Here is a 22168-nt window from a genome sequence, read left to right as displayed (position 1 = left end):
CTGGAAGCATCTCCATGTCTTCCAAATATCTGCTCCCAGGCACACTCACAGACATTGCGGTTGGAAATGAGGATTCCTGGGAGGGTTGGGAAAAGGGGGGCGGAAAACTGAAAGGAATCCATTGTTCAGCATCAGGTCAGATAAGACAAAGAGGCTAAGTGGAGTCACATAGATATTTGTAGAAAAGGGAATGGTGGGGAAATGGATATTAAGGTAAGATGGCACATACTGTAGCATATAGTTCCTTCACAGGTCCCATCATACAGATCCTGGCAAGGAGAGTGGTCTACGAAATCTGCGTCAACAAAAGTTGACACAGCAATTGCTAATAAATTGCACAAATAATTATAAAGAAATGTCAAGTAACATTAAATGGTCCCACTTTATGTTAGGTGGCCTTAACTACTATGTACTTACAATGTACTTATTGTGTTCATACTGTATTGTAAAACACTTTTGCTGCTATTGAGGTGGGATAGGGGTAAGGTTAGGGAGAGGGTTGGAGGTATGGGTAAGTTTAAGAGTGGGTTAAGGTGTAAAGTATGGGTCAAAAGTGTAATCATAAATGTAATTACAGAAATGAAATACAGATGTAATTACATATATTTTAAAAAAAATATATAAGTACAATGTAAAAACATGTATGTACACAGTAAGTATATTGTACTAAATTATTAATTAAAATGTAAGTACATAGTAGTTAAGGCCACTTAATATAAAGTGGGTCCTATATATATATATATATATATATATATATATATATATATATATATATGAAAACAGATAGCATAGATAAGCTTTCTTGTGGTCCAGGTCATCAGGATGGTTCTCCCCTAAGTTATTCTGCTTTCACTTATGGATCAATAACATTAAACATTTATTAAGGTCTATTCAAAGAAAATCTGTGAAAGTCCTTATGAAAGACATATTGCGATTAAGGCATTATCATTTTGCCGAGTATCGCTAGTCACATTTAATTGACAACTCTTCCATAATGCTGTTAGGGCATGCTTGGATGATTTTAATAACTAAACAGCATGCAATAATTATTGAAAAACAAAGAAAGCCATAAATGAATAAGCAAGACTCCAAAGCAAAAATGAGAACATGAGAACAGGATGGTTGTTTGTCTGCTAAGGCAACTCTTTGAAGGGAGTGCTGGTCAACACATCTGGCGTCGATTGAATAAAGCTGTTGTTTGTTGAATTGTCGGCAGTGTGCATGTGTGTCTCCATATCACTACTGTAAGTATTGGTTGAAAACTTAAGGTTGTACATGGTCAGTTCAACCATGTATATTGTTACTTCACTGTATATTTACTGTTTAATATACAAACACAAAGGTCTGAACAAATAGAGTCAACAAATCAAAAAGAGCGAACATCAAAGAGATCAGCTTTCTCCTTTTTCCCCTCGCAGAATATAACTGCAAACCATCAAAGGGCTGTCCTGTGGTTCCTAGGTGATGTAAAACAGACTTGCATGTGGTTAACAATTAAAATATTTAACCATAATTTTAGAAAATCATGTTCAAAACACATCCAGATACCCTTGAGTCTAAGTGGCAAAGGAAGCTGTTAATGTTGTTAAGCAGAATGATGCAAGAAAAACTAGGACCAAACGACTGATTTTCACATTATAGTTTATTACAAGGGTTTATAAAATTACGAAGTACATTTAAGAATCACTGTAACAAAAAGGAGGGGGGAAACATTCATATTTGTACTACGTGAAATGTGGATTTGTAAAAAGGAATAAAATATATGTACAGACAAACTCAACAATCAACAAAAGAACAGAACATGTAGTCAAAATAAACATACCTCGCAAGTGCTTCTGTTTATTAATATTAACTAAATGCAATGATGATAATAATAATGATAACCAAAAATTATAATTATTACAAGACCAGAAAACCATATTAACATTTAAACACTGTGTACAATACAGTATAAATGAAATCCATATCATTCTAAATAGAACAGTATTTACCAACAGACTTTACTTATACTAGAACTCTATTCTGAAATATAACAAAAATAGCACTTAAAATAAGATTTATTACAATAATAATATTAATAGCAAGAATATTAGGATATTAGACAATGCAAATATGTTTTACCAATGGCTTTCTAATAGGTGAAATCCCTCTTGCTCTCACAACATTTGCTTAGAAATAGCAAAACTGTACTGTAGCTGAAGGTGTAGCAATCTACTCTCTGTTAGAAAATGGTACACTGAAAGCAGCAGACATTAATTCATAAAAAAAGATCAGTGGCATATTTTATCAAAGAAAAGTCCTGTAGAGAAAGTGAAGGAAGAAACCTCCTCAGGTTGCTCAGAGTCCTAGTGCCTCTCACCCAAACGCCTTTAAAGTCCCTTCAGAGGCGTCTCCAGAAAACTCTCCTGATTGGTGGTATATAGAGTTACTGACTGATGATTGTCCAATCAGTTCCACCATCATCTACTGTATGTACAGTATCTTTTCTTTCTTATATTGATGTGGAGCAGCAGGAAAAAAAGAGAAGCCTTCCTCTTTGCAGAGGTCAGGTGGCACTCTGCTCCATCATATAAATAAAAAGCATCCCCCAAAGCAGCATATACGACAGTTGACTTGATTTTTTTTTCATACATGTCTTGTTTCATCAAATATAACATTTGCAACAGGAATGAGTCCCTCATTCCCTCTATAGCTTGTTTTGAGAGCCTGCAAAGGTTACTTTTCTCTTATAGTCTCTGTCTACATATATCTCTTCATCTCTCACCTCTTTTACACGCTCTCTTAAAAAGAATATTATGAATTGTCACTTATGTACAGAGCATGTATAAAAAGTACTGGGTTAATCTGAAAGCTCCTTCTGTACTGCTAACACACCTGAGTAAATTACACAATCCTCCCATTCATTCTAGTTTACACTGCCTACTCTAACTCCTAATACCTTAGCTAAAAAACAACCTGTCCATGAACGCAAACAGGCACACAAGAAAAAAACACGTATTCCAACACACACACAAAAAGGACACACACTGTATATACATATACATGAATTCAGCATCCACGGCACACGAAACTTCTCATCTCAAGACCCTGTGACATCTTCATCGGCTTATATGACTGTCCCTTTCACCTCTTCTTTTCTGAAACCTTCCTCTTGTGCTCTCCTGATGTAGAAATACGTTCAGTTAAATTTATATATTTATGATATACTTCTTTACAAATGATAGACTATACATTTTTGGCAAATGAGAGTCTTTTCAACTTCAAGTGACTGCTCAAGGTATGAAGTCCGTCACACGGTGGCATCCAACATCTTGTTCGACTTGGCCATGATCTGGTTCTGGTTGGAGTCGAGGCCGAAGAATTTTACACGGAGGCCGTCTGTGGGGTGCACCACGGGGACCGAAATCAAGCGCGGGAATGTCCGCGTGGCCAGTTCAAAGCGACTCCCTCCCGCGAGCTCCACGGCCAGGAGTTTGAGGAAGAGAGTGGCCAGCTGCTTGCCGAGGCAGGAGCGAACGCCACCACCGAAGGGCAGGTAGTGGAAGCGGCCCTCGCGATCCTCATTTCGCTCTGGACTGAACCGGTCTGGATCGAAGGCCTCCACGTCCTTGAACACAGCTGAGGTGTCGTGGGTGTCACGGATGCTGTACATGACACTCCAACCTTTGGGTACCTGTACACCCTGAGTGACGGACAAAAAGAGAAGTTAGAAGTGTTATTATTGTTAACTAACACTATCAAAATATAATATAAACAATACAGAATGAATATAAAAAGAATATCAAATATAAAAATTAGATGGAAAGTAAATCTATGAAAATTGGAAATGTTGGCCACCAACTGAAATAAAACAAGTTTTAAAGTAAAGTACTAAAACTGAAACTGAAAAAATTAAAAAATTATAGCTAATAGGAAATCTAAATCTAGCAGGCGTTTTTATCCGAAGCGACTTAGGCCCTGTCCACACAAACATGGTTATTTTTAAAAGCACAGCTTCTTCTACGTGGTTTGGCCATTCGTCCACACACAAATGCAGCGCCAGGTCACTGAAACCGAAAATTTTTGAAAACACCTGCCAGGGTGAAGATTTTCAAAAACTCAGAAAAATAGCGGAAACAGCGGAAACGTCATTTTTGGCTTGTGATGTCGGAGCCAGCACTGTTATCTCCGCCTACTTATAACTTTTTCAGGTTTCTGATTGGCCAACATGGCTTTATGGTTGAGATTATATTGCCACCTGTTGGCTTGGCATGCTCTTGACAGTGCATCATGGCATGCACTTGCATTTTAATGAGGACGGAGATTTTTTTTTAAAAAGTCAGTTTAAATCCCGGTTAGTAATATGATACAATAATATATAAATAATACTGGTTATAAGAGTAAAACAGGTAAGCATTCACATTAACATCAATACAAAACTATAAAAGCATAGTTCACAAAACGAAAGATAATTCCAACATCATCTACTCATCATTAAGTCTTTCCAAACCTGTATGACTTTCTTTTTTTCTTTGATATTTTTATGAACACTGTGATCCAACTGGAAACCCACTGACTTGTATAGATACCTTTTTTCCCCATAGACCATTTTAATATGTTTCTCACAGAAAAAAAAGTATGTCATACTTGTTTGGAACAACATGAGGGTGAGTAAATGATTTTAGTAGCTGCAGATCTTCAACAACTCACATCCAGCTCAAAGGTCTGCGTGGCAATGCGGTAACCTCCGGACACGGGGGCAAACAGACGCAGGACCTCTTTGATCACGCAGTCCAGGTACTTGAGGCTAATGATGCTTTCCAGTCGCAGTTCACCCTGGCACAGACAGCCGTCATGCAGCAGGCCACAGCTCCGCAGCTCCTCGCGCAGCTTCTCCAGCACCGCAGGGTGCCGCAGCAGCTGCATGATCAGAGACGTGCTGGCGCTGGCTGTTGTGGCAAAAGCAGCGAAGATCAGCTCAATAGTGGACTCCTGCAGGAGATATAAAAAGCTTTGTGGTTTAATGACACATAGTCCTAGACACCTGACACTAATAGTCTGGCATGTTGACAACTATTACTGATGAATTGTTGCTTGATTGCGGTGATAAAACTTTGTAGAAACTCGTATCTGATGTAATTCATTTTTAAATGCTATTGACACTTGAATTGGTTGATACATTGCAAGGTAACATATTTTAAAATGTAATTTCATTCTGTGGCGAAGCTTAATTTTCAGCATCATTACTCCAGTCCTCAGTGTCACATTATCCTTTAGAAATCATTCTAATAGGCTTCTCTGGTGTTCAAGAAACATTTCTTATTATCAGTGTTCTGTTACTTAATATTTTCTTTAGATCCTTTTATGAATAGAAGGTTTAAAAGAACAGCATTTGTTTGAAATATATATATATAAAAAAAAAAAAACTTGACCCTAAACTTCAGAACAATTGTGTTGCTATGTTGTCTCTAGTCTAGCTACTTAACCACAATGTAACTTTTTCTGAAATTAGGATGGAGCTTCTTTACTTCTGTTCTTTCCTTCTCTCTTCTTTTTTCTTTGAGGTTTGGCAGCCATCTTACACAGGTTTCTTTTCTCTCTCTTCTCTCTCCCTCCCTATTTTAACTGCTTGCCAGTGAGTTGGTGTTGACAGGCCTGGGAGCCACCCCTGCCGCCACTGTCTGAGGAGACTACGCATGTATCTTACAAAAGAAAAAATCTGAAACGTCTGAACCGAGTGGAATAACCAGGTAACAATAGCCTACATGGAGCCTACATTATCTGTGTCATTAAATGTCTGTCATCCCGGTTTGGGCATGGGACGGGAGAACTGAATAGGAGAGAGAGAACCGAAATAAAGAACGCGGTCAGTGGGTAAAGTGTGCAGCCAGAGAGTCGCTGCATGCCTCCCAATATCGTAGTGTGGACTTTCTGTTCTGCTTTAATATGTAATCAAGTAATCACAATTTGACCTCACAATGAAAACTAAATCATCTGGTGAAAAGAAAAGGATAAGCATAGAAAGACTGGGAGGATGACTGTGTGGTGAAAACCATGACCATTTTTACAAATGTGTAATGTACAGCATTAAATAGAGATGACGTCACAAAATACAGCTGAAACTAATTTTATTTTTAAAAGGATGATAAAATATCTCCATTTCAGTAAGACTGAGAAAGAACTCCTCTATAATGCAGACTAGATGGCCATTTAGTTTTTTAACACAGATTGCCTTGCTTTCTACTGCCTACCTAGTCAGCTGCCTTCTAAGATAGCATCCCAAAAGAAGTGAAAAGTGTCTTCAGTGAGTGATTTGAAAGGCCTACATATGCTACAACAGTCACTCACACACCTCACAAAGTGCACAAGAGATGCTCACATTTGAGTCCAGTGGAGTTTGATATTAGCATTTTGCTTAGCTAATGACTTGATAGACTAATAAGCAAAAAAAAATAAAACATGATGAAACAATATTATAATATTTTAGTATCATTATGCTGTACATTTATAATCAACATTTCTCCTTACAGTAGCTGATTCACTGAAAGATTTTTCCACTTTTTGTCATGATTTTTCAAAATTTGGTGAGTGATGTTTGGAATAGCTTTAACGCAGGAAAGCGCACATACTGTATGAGGGCTTAAAATGTTCTCTATGTAGGCAGCTTTTGGAACATGGTTTTTAGAACAAAGATGTAGTGTATTAGCGCTGCTTCGCTCACCTTGAGCTCCTGCATCGTAAGCTCTGTGTTGTTCTCCTTGGCGCTCTCTAGAAGCACATCGAGAGCATCAGTGTAATCTTTCCCCTGAGTGTGGAGTGGTTTCTCTCTGATGGCTTTTTCTATGCATTTCTGGAGTGTGTCTCTTGCACGAATACCCTGCAAACACACACACAATTGTATTAGTTTATCCACCACTGTGTTCCTAGCACAGAAGCACAGAAACCGTCTAATCCCATTCTCCATTTTGAAGTGATGTAGACAATACATATTGACATTTTACCTTCCTATAGCCACTAAACGGCAGGTCGATGGGAAGGCTAAAAAGATTCTCCACAAAATCCTGGAAAGTGTGGAAAAGGCCGTGCATCTCCTCTTCAGAGACACGGAAACCCAGGAGCACACGCACTGCCATATGGAAGGAGAGCCGCTGGGACTCGCGATAAACGTTGATAGGGTCAGGATTGGAGCTCCACACCCGCAGGGTCTCCTGAATGACCAGCTGGATCTTGGGCAGGTAGCTCTCCAGAGCCTCATGACTGAAGACTTTAGCAAAGATCTGAGAAACACGGGTGAAAATGCAGTCAGTCTGCTGTGCTCTGGTGTTTGCACCAATAGAGAACCAATTAAACAGCATAAACAGTTTTACAATCAGCTGAGAATTTTATACATTTATAGCTGCAAGTCCCAAAACTTTATCTTCATAAGAACAATGTATTTTACCAAAGAGCCCAGGACATTATCTGACTGGCCCAAGAAAGCAACAGGAGGCATCTGCTTCCAAATACATGCATGTTTATGAACCTGACTGGATATGTGACAATCCAATATTATTTAAGAGTTTGTATCTACACGTAAATTGCATGAAAACAGAGTTGCACTGTTCTAAAAATACTAAACATTTGTTTTTGATTCAGGCTTATGGGCCTGCATTGCTGAACTACACTTCCCACAATGCAGCTGGCCCATGACTTGCGTCATCCATCACAATCCAGCACCTCTGTGCTCTACAGGCAAGAAATGTCACACAAATATTATCCTCAAGCCACAGTCAACACCTAAAGGCCAAGCTTATTTGTCTAATATTTTGAAGCGTGGAACATTCTCATTAACTCTGAAGTCCTCACTTTTTTTGACCTTCTTGTACTCTTGACTGCCACTCATCTACCTCCACCTCGCTCTTAGAATATCTGAGAGAATTTCCCTCTGCATCAGCAGTGAGGGTGAAAGGCGAAGGTAAGATTTTCCTGGCCGCGGCAGCGCATTTCTAATGTACCTCAGTTGTGCTGGTTTGTTTAGTGAAATAACATCCATGTTCCAGTGCCCACAACTAACAATAGCACTTTTTATATGCCATCTCATTCCAAACACCTCGTCTCCGCCCTGCTTTTTTCCACAGTAGTAAAGGGAAGGGGGGGCGGAGACTTGTGTGTCCTCCTCCTGTCTCTCCGTCTGACTTTCTCTCTCACCAAGGCCCATTTCTTTGTATCTCCTTTCTGTGCTGTTCTTCTCAGACCCACTTCATTTCTAACTCTAATGATCAACTGGCTGTTAGTATATCATTTAGGTATTAAAAGCTTATTTCACACCTATTTACACTTGGTTTTCCATGTTTTTCTTCATGTACGTAAAACCACCAGTTAGCTGTCCATTCTATTACATCATTAACATCGGATCCTTTTCTGGCACGTTACAGTGGTTCACATGTGTGGAGAAAAAACGAGTGGCTACAAGCATGTTTGAGTCAGACATCGCTCTTAGCTGCAACCCATAAATTAATATATGCAACAGAACACCATATTTATACTGCTTATTGGTTTTGGATTTTTTTTGAAGGTTACTATTTTCCTTTGTGAGTCTTTGCGTACTAGACAGACGTCAGTCAAGCTCCACTAATGCCAGTCCCTATTATACAGGATTTTGAACACTACTGGAAAAAAAACAGCCGCCTGTCTTCATTACAAAACGTGACTGCACTTTCCACACACATACACACACAGCCTTTTAAAACTCCCCCACCCTAATAATTTCCATATGTCTTAAATTATATGAAACTGCTCAAAGCTGCTGGTTTGACCAGAATGTAAAGACCTCTTTATTCTCTCCTCCAAACCATTCACTTTCTTTACACTTCTCTCTCCTTTTCAAATCTCTCTCTCTCTCGCTCTCTCTTTTCTCTCTCTCTCTCCCCCGCTGACTAAAACAAAATCCTTCATTCAGAGCAAGAGCACTTTGTGTAGGCAGGTGAGTGCAGAATTAAGATCCTGTGCCCTCTACTGGCCAACCTAATAAATTCAACTCCTCACCAAATCCACAGTTTGATAGGCTTTCTGCTAGACGGGTATATCAACAAGTGTGATTTAGATGCATCAATGAGCTGTTGTGCATCCTGTTAATGACCAGCACATCCAAGAACTTTTGAAGTTCCATTAATACAAAGCCAGTTAAAACAATAAAAAAGAATTATTCTAGGAAATTATATCAATTATATAGTTGCATCCCAAGGTTTGGATCTAATGCTTGCATTCAGCATCTCTCCAGTATATGTATAGCAATGGTCCTTAAAGAGACACAACTTCTTTTCTTTCCTAAACGCCCCTAGAACGGGACGTCCCAGAGGCCGTGTTGATGAACATACTGTACCTTTCCAGTCTAAAGTATAGACTGTGCATTGCTGTACACCTCCAGAGAAGTTCAAGAATAAATGTAAATATATTTATGACATTAGTGCGAAGAGCAGGACACTGAAACCAGGCTGAAGGGGGTCCATAAGGCGGTCTTTGTCTGTCTGAGGCTGGCTGACTAATTAGCAGTCATTAGGGGGTTTGTGTGAGGCCCTGGACCTGGAGGATTAACCAGACTGATTACACCCCACTGACCCCTCAAAGGAACAGGTGTGTGGGGTGAAACTCAAGCCTCTAAGGAACTGAAGAGGACCAGGTTCCACAAGAAAAGCTTTTTTTGTCTCTGAACAATGCGTTGGATTTGAGGAGAAGCTAGTTTTGATCGTAATCCTCCACTGTGTAACAATAGTGCACAGGGGAGCAAGGCATTGTGGGTATCTGTCTCCAAATCTGGACTTAAGGATGGCAGAGCCTTTTTATATTTGACCTTCTATCTTGTTTCTTTCACTCCATCTATGGTTTTGTCCTTCCACAAATTCAAAACATCTTTCACTGGCAAGGCAAGGAAATGGTGCACACCAAAACCCCACATAACTACATTTGAGAGTACATGGACCTTACCTTTCTCCTTTTGCGATGGATGTCTCCTATAGAGTTGGCCAGACTGTTGGGACCCAGTAGAGTGCTGGTGCTTTGGGGCCAGTCCACAGTGACCAGGCTGTGCTCTCCCATCAGGACCTTACGTATATTCTCTGCCCCCGTGACCCGGATGAGCGGCCGTCCCAGCAGATGAGTCTTGAATACGTTCCCATACTTCTGCCTCCTTGACGCATGGAAACCCGCGCCCTGAAAAAGAGAACCAGGTGCAAAAAGAAAACACATTAGTTGCAGATAAGAGGCATTAAATGGTATATATAAAAATGAATGACCTTTTAATTGACATTTAATTTAATTAAAATAATACTATATTGTTTATATTTTGACTAATAAATCACTGCTTTTTTTTTGGCCAACATCAGCTGTTGGTTTTAAACCGTAAATTGAACAGAATTATTACCTTTGTAGTTTCAATCAGATTATTAACCTTTAGCCTAGCACTAACCCATAAAACTGAACGCAACACTGTAGGCTAAGAAATTTCCGTCTGAATATTACAGATGTAATGAGGTGTTAGGGCTAATAGGTATTTGGAATGAAGGGTGTTAGCCTTGTGGGATTAGCCCACTTTGTTTGTTTTTGTATTGTAAGGGCATAAGGGTCCCGTTCACAGCATTCTTTATGCAATTGGGTTAGCTTTAGCTAAGAACAGGCTCAGGCTTAGCCTTCGGGATCACGCTGAGAGAAGTGATCTAATGAGTATATGAGCGCAGCCATTAGCTCTAAGTCGGTGTGTTGTGTGAAAAATTGGTTGAAAGGGCTAATCGGCAAGGAATCCAGTACATCCTGCAAACTTTGACCCCTTCACCTCTACTATTTGAGAACAAGCAAAGTGATCTAAAAGAGATCTTCAAGGGTTACAGAAATACATTTCAGGATTTCTCAGGACAGGAGACCTGAACTTGAACGGTGTATCATGGCCTGTGCTTTAACTATAGCCATGACATAATTAAATGCATTATTTTGTTCAATACAAGTCATCATGCACATTCATGATGTGAGAATTTCCGAACATGAAACAAACTCTTAGCTCTGGAGTGAGTTGCTCTGTATAACACACAGTAATTGCCTGTAACCCTCGAGACCTCTGCTAAGCACATAAAGACGGCCTGTAACCTCTCAGCCTCACACACACGTACTGACCCCATGGCAGGAAGTGGCAGTAGAGCTGTTTTCTCCACGTGCTACCCCCCACCTACCGAAATTTGTGACCAGTTTCATCGAGCACACTCCAACACTCACACTCTTATTTGCGAGGATAAATTTAGCAGCATGCACGTCTTTTTTTTCTGTTTGGCTGAGAGTAACTAATGAATACATTTCAGCTCAGCATGCTACATGATGCATGCTTCTGTGTGTTAATGCGTGTTCAGCTGAAATGTGAAGCAAGTGCACGTTCTGCTAAATCATGTATTCATTTCATTTTATTATAAATGATGTTTGACCATTGACATTTATTTTAAGAGTGCTTTATGACATTTAAGGCTTAGGTGACTGGCTTTATATCACTTATGTTCAGAATTGAGAACTCACATAAACACACAAACAGATCTGTTCATGAATAATGTCTTGCCGTTTAACCTTTAGCACATATGTTGGCAAACATTAAAAAGCGTAAATGTACAGGCATAATCTGAAGTGCATCGCATTTACATTTTTCATGTAAAACCATCTGTCAGTGGAAGCTTTAGTTCTCTATTTTGATTACTCTCTTCTGACCTTTGACCTTGGGCTGACTGACACATCCAACACCTCCATAATGACGGAGACCATAAATGAAAACCTTAGCTCAAGACTAGCTGAGATGTCTGAAGACTTAGCAAATGTCTTATGACCCGCATGGCACCTTGGCCCCTAAAATCCTAAAACAAATTATCAGCTTAATTAAATAGCAAGATTATGAGATCAGACTAACGAGATATACGTATGCACACCGAGGCTAGACAAGGTCAGACAAAAGGAGATTAAGTCTCACTTTCTCATCTGCCAAAGTTTAACTATAACTGGCAGAACATGTGGGAAAAAAAATATGGCTGTAAAATCTGCAGTGGTGGACAATTTAAACCATATTTCACACTTTCACACTTTTCTTTCTCAGTTTTCACAATTTTGTTTTACAGTTTTGGCGGGATTATGTCTTATTCAAACATTTTTGGTTCCTTGTTGTAAGGAGGTGAAAGAATTCCTGATTCTAGAATCATAACTGACCAATTTGGACAGGGTTTAGTCAGTAAGAATGACTTTTAGACTGTTTTTCTAAATCAATATGACCAAAGTTTCCCCCCAGAGGAACCCTGTCCATGGCCAAGCAGAAACATGGCATCCCGGCACCTCAACAGGTGTTAGACAGGGGATGCAGCCACTGCGTGAACAGTGTGTGGGGTGAGAGAAATGTTCATTGGCCAGCTCACAGCCAGTCTATACTTAAAGACACTGAGGAATTCACATATCAGGTGAGTGTGAGGGCAAGAGGTAATGCTGACATGAACAACCACATACACACACACATCCAAAAGCAATGCAGGGAAAGTGGGGGAAAATAAATGTAGTATCTTTCACCACATGGTGAGAACTGAGTGTGTGTGATGATGGATGATTGCGTGTATGTGTATGTGTGTGTGTGTGTGTTCACCTCTCAGCAGTGGGACCAGTCAGAACGAGAGAGAGAGAGAGAGAAAGGAGCCGTTTTAACCTGACAGACCCGGGACAAGGCCGTCTTTCACACATGCCCAACATAAGGGCACTCTCTAACTTCTCTCTGTTGATCTCAATGTATAAACACATTTACGCAAAAGTGAACTTGTAATTTGTATTATATTATGTTTGCTTATGGTCTTTGTTCGTTCATATTTCCCCTTCAGACGATTTCTGTTTTGACGTCATGTGTAACCTGCGTGAACTTGGTGTGTTTGATAATTCTGGGAACAAGAACATCCATTTTAAACACCACATGCTGTCATCCTTACCAGGCCAGAGCCTTTTTTCCACCTCTCCATGAGTAGTGAAAGTATGCAATGTACGGTCACACACTACATCACCAAAAACACATATACATTTCTCACATCTACATGTGTGTATTTACACATGTAGGGGCCAACAGTTCCCTCTGAAACAAGTGTACACAGAAGGGCAGCCAGAGAGGATCCAGACCCGACCTGTGTAGTACAAGTGGAAAGTGCAAAAGATGTGCTAGAAGAAGAGAAAAGGCAATGGTTTTCCATCTTAGAAGTGACTGACTGAGGTGAGCATAAGAAAATGTGATTAGGATGGTTATTGACAGTGATGTGCACATAAGAAAATGTGGTAAGGATTTTTTGAATGGTCACAATCTACTTCGTAGAAAAGATACTCGGAGCGCTGGAAATAGCAGAACAGGTCGTGAGGCAAAATGGGGAGACAGACGCACTGGGTTTGGCTGTGCAGATGTCATTTGGCTAGAAGGTGAGAAATGTCCTCCCTCATTTCACAAGGCCACAGAAGCTCAGACGTGCAGAGAACGAAAATAAAACAAAAAACCCAAAAGGGTCACTGACGCACAAAAGCTCCACACACCCTGGAAAAGCTATGAGGTAATAATCTGCAGCTCACTCGCACTGTCAAATACACTCACACACACATATGCGGCCGGTGCGTCCGTTCACTTCTGCACGCATGCATGGTCATGGTGACCGTTGCTCCGAGCGCATTCCCTTAAAAACCTAGTGAAATCATCTGTCAATCAAATAACAGCCTGTTTGTTTTGAGCCAAGTCAGACTGGGTTCAAGAACTCCGTTAGAGGTTGAGGATAGATGATCTTCAGTGATAAGACAGAAAAGCTTTCCAAATTCATTTGGACCGCAAAACACATGTCAGATGTTGCCTGAAGACAATAAAGTGTGCAGGGCTCTTGGGAGAAAAGCATCTGTGTCAGAAGCTCATGTGGCTGCATAGTTTCTGTCCCTTGGGGTATTTAAAGCCTTAGAATCAGAATGAAATAGTTCAGTCAATAAATGGGCAAAACAGCTGAATGGATCAAATGTGTTTACAGTACAGTCACATGCACTTCGACCTCGCACAAACCATGCCTGTTCTCTGCCTCAGGAGGTGAAAGGGTTAACTCGCCACGTTCAATAGTTTCTTTTATTTTGAAAAGAAATTTATCAGATATTTTACAAGGGAGCGCAATAAAGAGGACCGCTTTTTTCCACTGGCTCATTCCACACAGAGTGCGCAGGACTAAAAATACAAATTTCTGTGTAAATTGGACACCAGTCGAGCCTCCCGCTACATAAATGTAGCCTTTGTGTGCCAGTGGAAATGTTATACAAATGACCCCTTTATTAAAATCACAAAAAAAACCTTTTAATTATATTTATTCAGATCAGCTACAGTTGACCCGAACACATGGGGTGCTATGCGAGGGACTGAGGGGTAAAAAAATTTGTAATATGCAATTTCAATCACCTCAATGTGTTTCTTCAGCATACTACCGCCATAAAGTAAGACGAGAAGAAAAGAAAGATGAATGGAGTGGAGGAATTAAAAAAGTGTATGGCAAGTTTTCCCTGGCACATCGTTCTGCTCCTTGCTCTTTATTTGTATCACTCATTATTCTGATCCATGTCCTCAGGTCCTTCTGTATATTTGCGCGTGTGTGCGGGTGTGTGTGTGTGTGTGTGTGTGTGTGTGTGTGTGTGTGACTGCATGGCTTAGTCTAGGGGCTGCTGTGTTTATTGGTTCAGAGCGGCAGGTAACGGCGCGGGAGGAGTTCTCCGTACGCTGACCCGCAGTCTCAGCGTAAATAAAGATAATATGTTCCTTTACTGAAATAGCCCGTTGGAATCTCTCAGGATGTGTGTGTTGGCCCATCTCCATTGGGGTATAGACGCCATTTCTGCAAGGAGAGAGGGGGAAAGTGAGCAGAGGCAGTAAGACTTGAGGTCCCATTATTTGGCTATCAGTCACCCTTGGGTGTACCTGCCAAAGAGGGTGTCCGTGGAGGAACATGGCTCTGCAGAAATGAAAGGAGATACTGTATGGGAATTTCGAGTAACGCAGTGAGAATCAGCAATCGGCATCAGAGAGCAATGGTTTCGCTTAATGCTGAGCGAACGCCAAAGCCCAGACAAGCGCAAAGAACCTAAATGTGGCCGAGCTGAGAGAATAGGCTCCCCTTTGACCTGGAAACACTTTGTGGAGAGAGATTATGGTTGTTCAGTGCAGTGTGAGTGCTCACCCCGGGGACCCCCTTTTCTTCTCTTTTCTATCCCCCTACCTTCCTCCTCCTCCCACTACTGCTGCCAAGCCCCCTTCGCTTTCACCCCCCGGCCAATGTTCCTAAAGACAAGAGGCTGTTTGAGGGGTTGTTGGTGCGTTCCAGAGGTGAAAAAGAGGCCACACTGCACTGGTGCCAGTCATGCCCGTTTCATGCTCACTAATCCCGACAAGCCCCGGGAGAAAGCCAGAAAGCGAGAGAGAGGGAATGCTGGAAGACTGTTCCTAAATCCCCCAGGTCTCTATAGGCCATGCTCTCTGGAATTCTGATCAGAGCCCCAAGCCGTGTAGTCTTTGTCCCAGGGTGTGGATGTGTTTTCGACCCCCTCCACCCCCGGCAGGCAGCTTTATTGCCACCCAGACTGGAGCGATTTGGGTCAAGGTGGAGACGTGGGGTAGAGGTAAGGGAGGGTTGCCCAGTGGGTGAACTGTGCTCTCCTGTGAGACAGCTTTCCCTGTGTACTGAGAAACTGCAGTATCGAGGAGTGATTGTTACAATGGCAAAGGAATTTGTGCTTATATAATAAGAATTATTAATGTTTAGTCTGAACTCACCTTAACTGATCATCACACAACTCAAAAGTAATGGCCCTGGCATAGACACAGTTAAGTTAATGCACCATATGGATATTTCAGCAAAGCTTGGAGCGCCATTGAGAAGAGGACAAAAAAAGAAAGTTGTGACCAGATATGTTTTGCGGTCAACTGAAATTTCATACACAGACAAAATACAAAATCATTTCATAATTCAAAACGACAGACACACCGCAAGAAAACGCAAAAAACATTACACTCCTCTGAGTCCGTAAATCTATGTCAGTCACAGATTTGACCCACTTTTGGATTCAACTACTGCTCCGCTGAGGCTTAAGGAGAGAGATGTGGACCACAAAAGGGGCTAACCGACCAATTTAAGGGGTTGTCTTGTACACAGATTGATAAAAAGCAATACATGTTTTCAGAAGCACAAGAAGGAGAGAGATCAACTTTTCAAACTGCATGTTTGCACAGTAGCGCTCAGTCGCCTCGCAGTCATGCCTTGAGCTGTAGCACTAAGGAATGACACAAGTTTGGCACAAATGGACCGGACCAAATCCTATTGATTTTAAATATGTAACTCTGAGATGCAGTCAAGCCTGTTTGTTTTTCTAGAGAGCCTGCCAACTGCATGGAAACTCTCTTCTGGATTTCCAGCAACTTTGGAGAATCTATTCCTGACCAGAGAATTTGATCTGTACACCACTCAGACCAGGACATTCCTCCCTTTTGAAAATCTCAGTTGAAAGCAACCCACTCCAGCTACTGCAAGCCAATGTCCAGGGACATGCTAATGCGCACCATGGATTTAATATGGAAAGAATTCCTAAGACATTTATTCGCGATTTTTACTGTATGGAATGCTTTTTTACAGCTTCAGTTGGTGTAATAACCTACTTTTTAAATACCACAAATGGCCGCTGTGCTGATTTGAATTCAGTTCATGTACCACCTTATTTTCTAAGTTCTAAAACAGCCATGTTACAGTGAACGTTCACAAACTTCTCTGACTTATTAAGGAAGACGGCACAGAGACTCTCTGAATGTACTGTATGCGCACCACGCGCTGTCTGGGTATCATGACAGAACGGCACGGCATCATTCACAGCACGCGGGTTCGTCTAGAGTAACCGGCGCGCGTAATTACACAGAAGCCCAATGAGAGCGCGACACTACCTGCCCTTGCAATCAATCCCACCCCGCGCGCCAAGAGGAGTTTATGTGCGTTTTGACAACCGGCGCTCAGTGGCTGTGTTCTCGCGCGCATTGGAAGCCAAGGACTACAATATTTCTGGAACGGAGCGCGCCTTTCTTGGCAGCCCCAAACAGGTTGTTCCACGTGGATTAAGAACTGGCTGTATGAAACAAAAACTGAAGGCTATCTAAAACAGACAGCTTATTAACACCATGGAAATATGGCACGGATGAAATTGCACACGTGGGAATAACTAACCTGCAGGCTGTTTGCTTTTTAATGCGCAATATTACGCTCGAGCGCACACGTGCGAAAAGCATTAGTGGACGTTCTCCTACTCTTAATGTTTCTTTAACAACCCAGTTACCTACAGAGAGACTATATGCACTGGTGAGCGCAGGAATCCGCGGTGCCTGGCGCGCACCGGAGCGGTGTGCGTGCGATAGCAAGGCGACTAGAAACTTGGAAAGACACAAGGAGATGGAGCGCTTACCTGAAAGAACCAGTGGCATGTTTCTCCAATGATGGGGAACCCCATGGAGCCCTTGGGCATAGGCAGCTTGCAGTTCTTGTCCCGTGTTGCGGTCCATCTCAGCTGCCAGAGTTGCTGGGACACGGCCAGAAGAAGTGCCATGGACACTAAACACGCAGCCAGCGTCGCCAGCGCCGAGACAAGGTCAAAACTCTCGAAGAGCATGGCTGTGAAGGTCCGGGACTCTCAGATATTTCTTAAGAGTGATGAGCACTACAGTGGTTAAGCCTTCTAGGGAGTATATGAGGTGACTTATGAGTTATATATGATTTGCTGCTTCAATTAGCCTATTCTGAAAAAAATAGCTGAGAAAGAATCTGTCTTACCAAAAGTTCAACGCAACAAAGTTTTGTAACGAAAAGTAAATGAATAAAATAAAGTGTTTAATTAACAGAATGCTGGTTATTACAAAGCGATCTTAAATGTTTGTATATCATTTTAAATTATGCAAATCGCTTTCCAATATTCCCGTTAATTCTAGATTCAATTTTTTAAATGTATATTTGGCGTGAACTTGTCAAACTTGAAAGTTGATTTAGAAATGTTGTTCTAAATTCCAAACTCTTCTTTAAAAATTAGCTTTAAGTTATTTTTTGAAGAAAAAAAATGTTTTCAGTTATTTTAAAAAATATCTTACAGGAAAGCTCGATATAATCTTTTCAAATGTACTGAAATCAAATAATGGTCATAAGGAAGACGCAGAAATAAATGAAAGAAATAATCCTCCGAAGTTTGATGCCTATGAGCAGTAAAAATCTTCAGATGAGTGTAGTGCGTCTCGCTAGCCCGTTTTCTGATGCAGTTTCACTCTCTACCTCTCTCTTGCGCTCTAGCTCTCTCTCTCTTCACATACAGTTTCTCAATGTGAGTTCGAGTCGCACAGCGAGCCTCCAATGTGTGTTTATATAGCGGAGGCAGTGAGGCGGCATTCGGCCAGGGTGCAAGCGGCTCCCCCCTTACCCCACCCCACAGAACTGAGGCGGGGTGAAAAGTGAACGGGCCGGGCGCTGGAGCGTGCGGGACCTGGAGAAGAGCCCAAAAAGAGAGAGAGAGAGAGACTTTCAATACTTTAAGCTCCATACGTTCGGGAGAGTATCACCTGCCACTCGCAGAATATGGATATGGAACAATCGGATGGGCTTAATGATGCTGTCACGCGGAGCTTACCTTGATTACTCCGCAGGGCTCAAAAACCACAGGAAAAAAATGACACGTAATGTTATAACAGTGTTATCTTGTCTTAGACTCAGTAACACACCACAATAGACATGTGGGTTCAGTATCGGTTTAAACTTTCTAACAAATGCCTTGACTGTCCAGATGCGCATCTGTTCAGCACAGCAGCAGTGCGCGCCGTTAGTCCGGTGAATATTCACAGTGATTCATTCATTGACTCATTCATTCGTTATCTGTTTTTGTTTTTTCTTCAGAAATGGCTTTCTGTAACCTTTAGGGGATCAAGTTTTTAAAAGACTTTCTTTGAAACGGGACACTTTAGGGGCGCGAATATGATGATTAGAAGATGCGTCTTACGCAACCCTAGCTTTTATTTGGCGCCCACAGTTAACTCATATTAAAGTCTTTTTAATCAAATCGGTAAGGTTTATTGTGAACATCTGTAATAAGGTTATAAATATTTCAGTATTTTTGCTTATTAAATAAAAAAACAACGCAAGGTGCCGATGTAGCCAACCGTCACTATATGAACTTGCGTTCTGACTAACTTTTGAGGTTACTTAAACATTGTGGGGGGACTATTAAAACATCTATCTATCTATCTATCTATCTATCCATCCATCGTGTAAAATGAATCCTCTTGTGCTGAGAGTGTCAATGAAAGTGACCGATTCGTGCTGGTGTCATCTGTTACAGATGGTACGTGGTTTCAATTACGGTCACCTTATGATCACAATCACTCAAGGACAGTTATGTAATTGTTCTCAGTATATGAGACGACCATTGCAGACCAGAACTCAGAGCTCCAGCTGTTTCGCTCACTCTCTCTATCGATGTCTGCTTCCCGAGGCGAGCAGCTGATGGATGCGCAGGATGAGAGAGGAAGGGATGCTCGCCATATATTCTGTTTACTTGTTTGAAAACCTAACAATTCTCATAATTCTCATGAAGTGCGCGTTTACATGATAGTTACACGTCTTTTCGCTTCTAAGATGAATGCGATGAGTTCTCGAGCGCGTGCCGATAAATTAAATCCATCCATTGATTTCTTCATTCCGTTTGAAAGAGTGTGACTTCTGCAAGTTACGCATTCTCTCCCTTATGCTTTTTCGATGTGTTTTAAGCCAAATTAAACGTGTCACGAGTTTGCACAGTGAAATGCAAGGGATTTCTGTCTTTTTATGATATTTTCCTAAGACATTCTTCGCTCACGCTGTCTGTCGCTGTCAACCTGGACGCGTCTCTCAACGTCGCACTGCCGCCTAGCGGAGACAGAGGGAACCTCTCAATCTCTGATTCCAGCGCACGCTGTCACGCATCTAACATATGTACATATAACCTAACGTCTTGTGAAGTAAAATGCTAGTCGTTTCTAAGGGGAAAAAAAAACGAATTAAACCCCTGATTTAGGACAAAATCTAGAATCCAAAATAAAGCTTCCTTCAGTGACAAACTCCATCACCTCTTGTCCTCTCACATCAAAATCCACAAACATGTTTGTTTAGAACTGCTTTGAATTGATTTCGCTTATAACTGGTACTCGATCTGTTCATACTTCTCTCCTGATTCAGACGAGGCAACTTTTTACTGAAGAAATCAATATTATCAACAAAGGACCCACATTTTAGTCAGAAGCAACTATTTGAAGTAAGAACACCTTTGTAAGCCTTGGAATGGAGTCATGTGGATTACTTGTGGATTCCATTGGATCTACAATGTCTTTATAGTTTAAAAACTAAACTTATCACAGTTGAGGTGTGATATACAGTATAAAATAACTGCAGCGCTTTTTAGCTTGCAATATAAACACCAGCCCAGCTCTATAACATCTGATATGCAATGGCCCTGAGACCTTGTGACACAGCATTATGCCCTTGTATAAGCATTACATAATTCAAAGTAGGCTTTCATACCTAAATACACACCATTGCTGAGGTTGGATCAAAGCTCTTAAGACAAGCAACACTAACACCGTTTCAAACCGAGGTCAGGAGGAATAAAAGAGGGGAGTGATTACATTAATAAACATCTATGGGTCTCACACACACAAACCTGTAGTAACTATATATATATTATTCAACTTTCCCTTCCTGTTGAGGACACACTGAGGAGCATGTTCTGTGAGTGTGACATGACTCACCAGTGCTATTCAAACACAATGAAACCATTCTGAGTTGGCTCACAGTAATGAAGGAAATGACAGTGGAAATAAGGTACAGTGACTAATCACCATTAGGGCCACACACACGATTAAAGGATAAACCAAACCCGCAAGTTTTCAAATCGTATACAAATAAAACCGTTAAAGGGAATGTTTCCACAGACACATATCCAAGAAATAATCATTAATGATCCACTTTTCCATAAAGTGATTAACGTTGCTCACGTATTTTCCAATGTATACAAGACTTCAGTTCCCAAGATGAACAAGCTCTGATGAATCATTTGCTGTTCTTTATTTTGAACAACTACAACTTCAGGCGCTGAGAGAAACCGAGCATTATCAGCTGTCACTGTGGCGCTCATGATTCCTCAAATTGAGTTATAAATGACAGATAGCAGGTAGATCGTTATCTGAAAATCATCAGCATATCCCAATTCACTTTGATTACACAGACCACAGCCAGAATAGAAGGGTCATCGGGAGGTCTGATGGCTTTCAGCTGCTAATCTGGTTTGCATTACAGCTAGTGGACGCAGTTTAGCCACAACAGTTTACAGTACATTACCTGATATAGAGGCTGAATCATTGTGTCTTGCCTATAAAAATCAAGCCAGGTCATTTCCAGTGCTTCCAAAGACCATTTTAAGACCTTGTAGTATTTATAAATGTTACTGAACCTAATCAAACTGTCACCCTGGAACCAATAAAACATTAGCACTGGCTTAAAGAGACCAGGTAAGTCAGAGTGTAAGAACACCAGCAAGTTTGTCACTCAGTGAAATCATGTTAATCCCATTCTTTCCCTTCCATTAGTGAGAAGAGACAAATGGCATCTCTCCTTTAATGGGATGGACATCATCAGAGGTCATAATCATGGAACAATGTGCAATAAAGCACATTCTAGGCATCTGATAATGTCAGTCCAATTGTATAGTAAATAAATTAGCTTGGATTAAGGGTTTCAGTAGTTAAACACTGTGGTTTCCATAAAAACCGGTTCAGAGACACAGGAACTAAATTTTTGCCATGAATTCAGGCGGAGCCCCATATGATTTCCAGCTATCTTAGCTATCTATTTCTTCTCTGTATTTAAAGGTGCTTCTTAATAAATTAGAATGTCGAGGAAAAGTTCATTTATTTCATTAATTCACCTAAAATTGTGAAACGTGTGTATTAAATAAATGCAATGCACACAGACTGAAGTAGTTCAAGTCTTTGGATCTTTTAATTTGTGATGATTTTGGCTCACATTTATCAAAAACCCACCAATTTATTATCTCAACAAATTAGAATACTTCAGAAAACCAATAAAAAATATATTTAGTGAATTGT

At 40.9% G+C, this 22168-nt stretch overlaps 1 protein-coding gene across 1 annotated transcript; it reads right to left on the bottom strand.

Annotated features, from left to right (window-relative positions):
* Positions 1–1624: 1624 nt before the first annotated feature.
* LOC127961167 (cytochrome P450 26B1-like) lies at positions 1625–18383 on the bottom strand. Its single transcript, XM_052560149.1, has 6 exons — positions 17458–18383; positions 9943–10167; positions 6981–7256; positions 6701–6856; positions 4690–4971; positions 1625–3682 (listed from the first exon to the last, which is right to left on the bottom strand). Exons 1-6 carry the CDS (start codon positions 17659–17661, stop codon positions 3290–3292), a joined length of 1536 nt encoding a protein of 511 aa, XP_052416109.1. The 5' UTR covers positions 17662–18383; the 3' UTR covers positions 1625–3289.
* Positions 18384–22168: the final 3785 nt, after the last annotated feature.

The sequence above is a fragment of the Carassius gibelio genome, chromosome B7, assembly GCF_023724105.1.
Source record: "Carassius gibelio isolate Cgi1373 ecotype wild population from Czech Republic chromosome B7, carGib1.2-hapl.c, whole genome shotgun sequence".
Classification (NCBI taxonomy): Eukaryota; Metazoa; Chordata; class Actinopteri; order Cypriniformes; family Cyprinidae; genus Carassius; species Carassius gibelio.
This window is presented reverse-complemented; position numbering and strand designations above follow the sequence as displayed.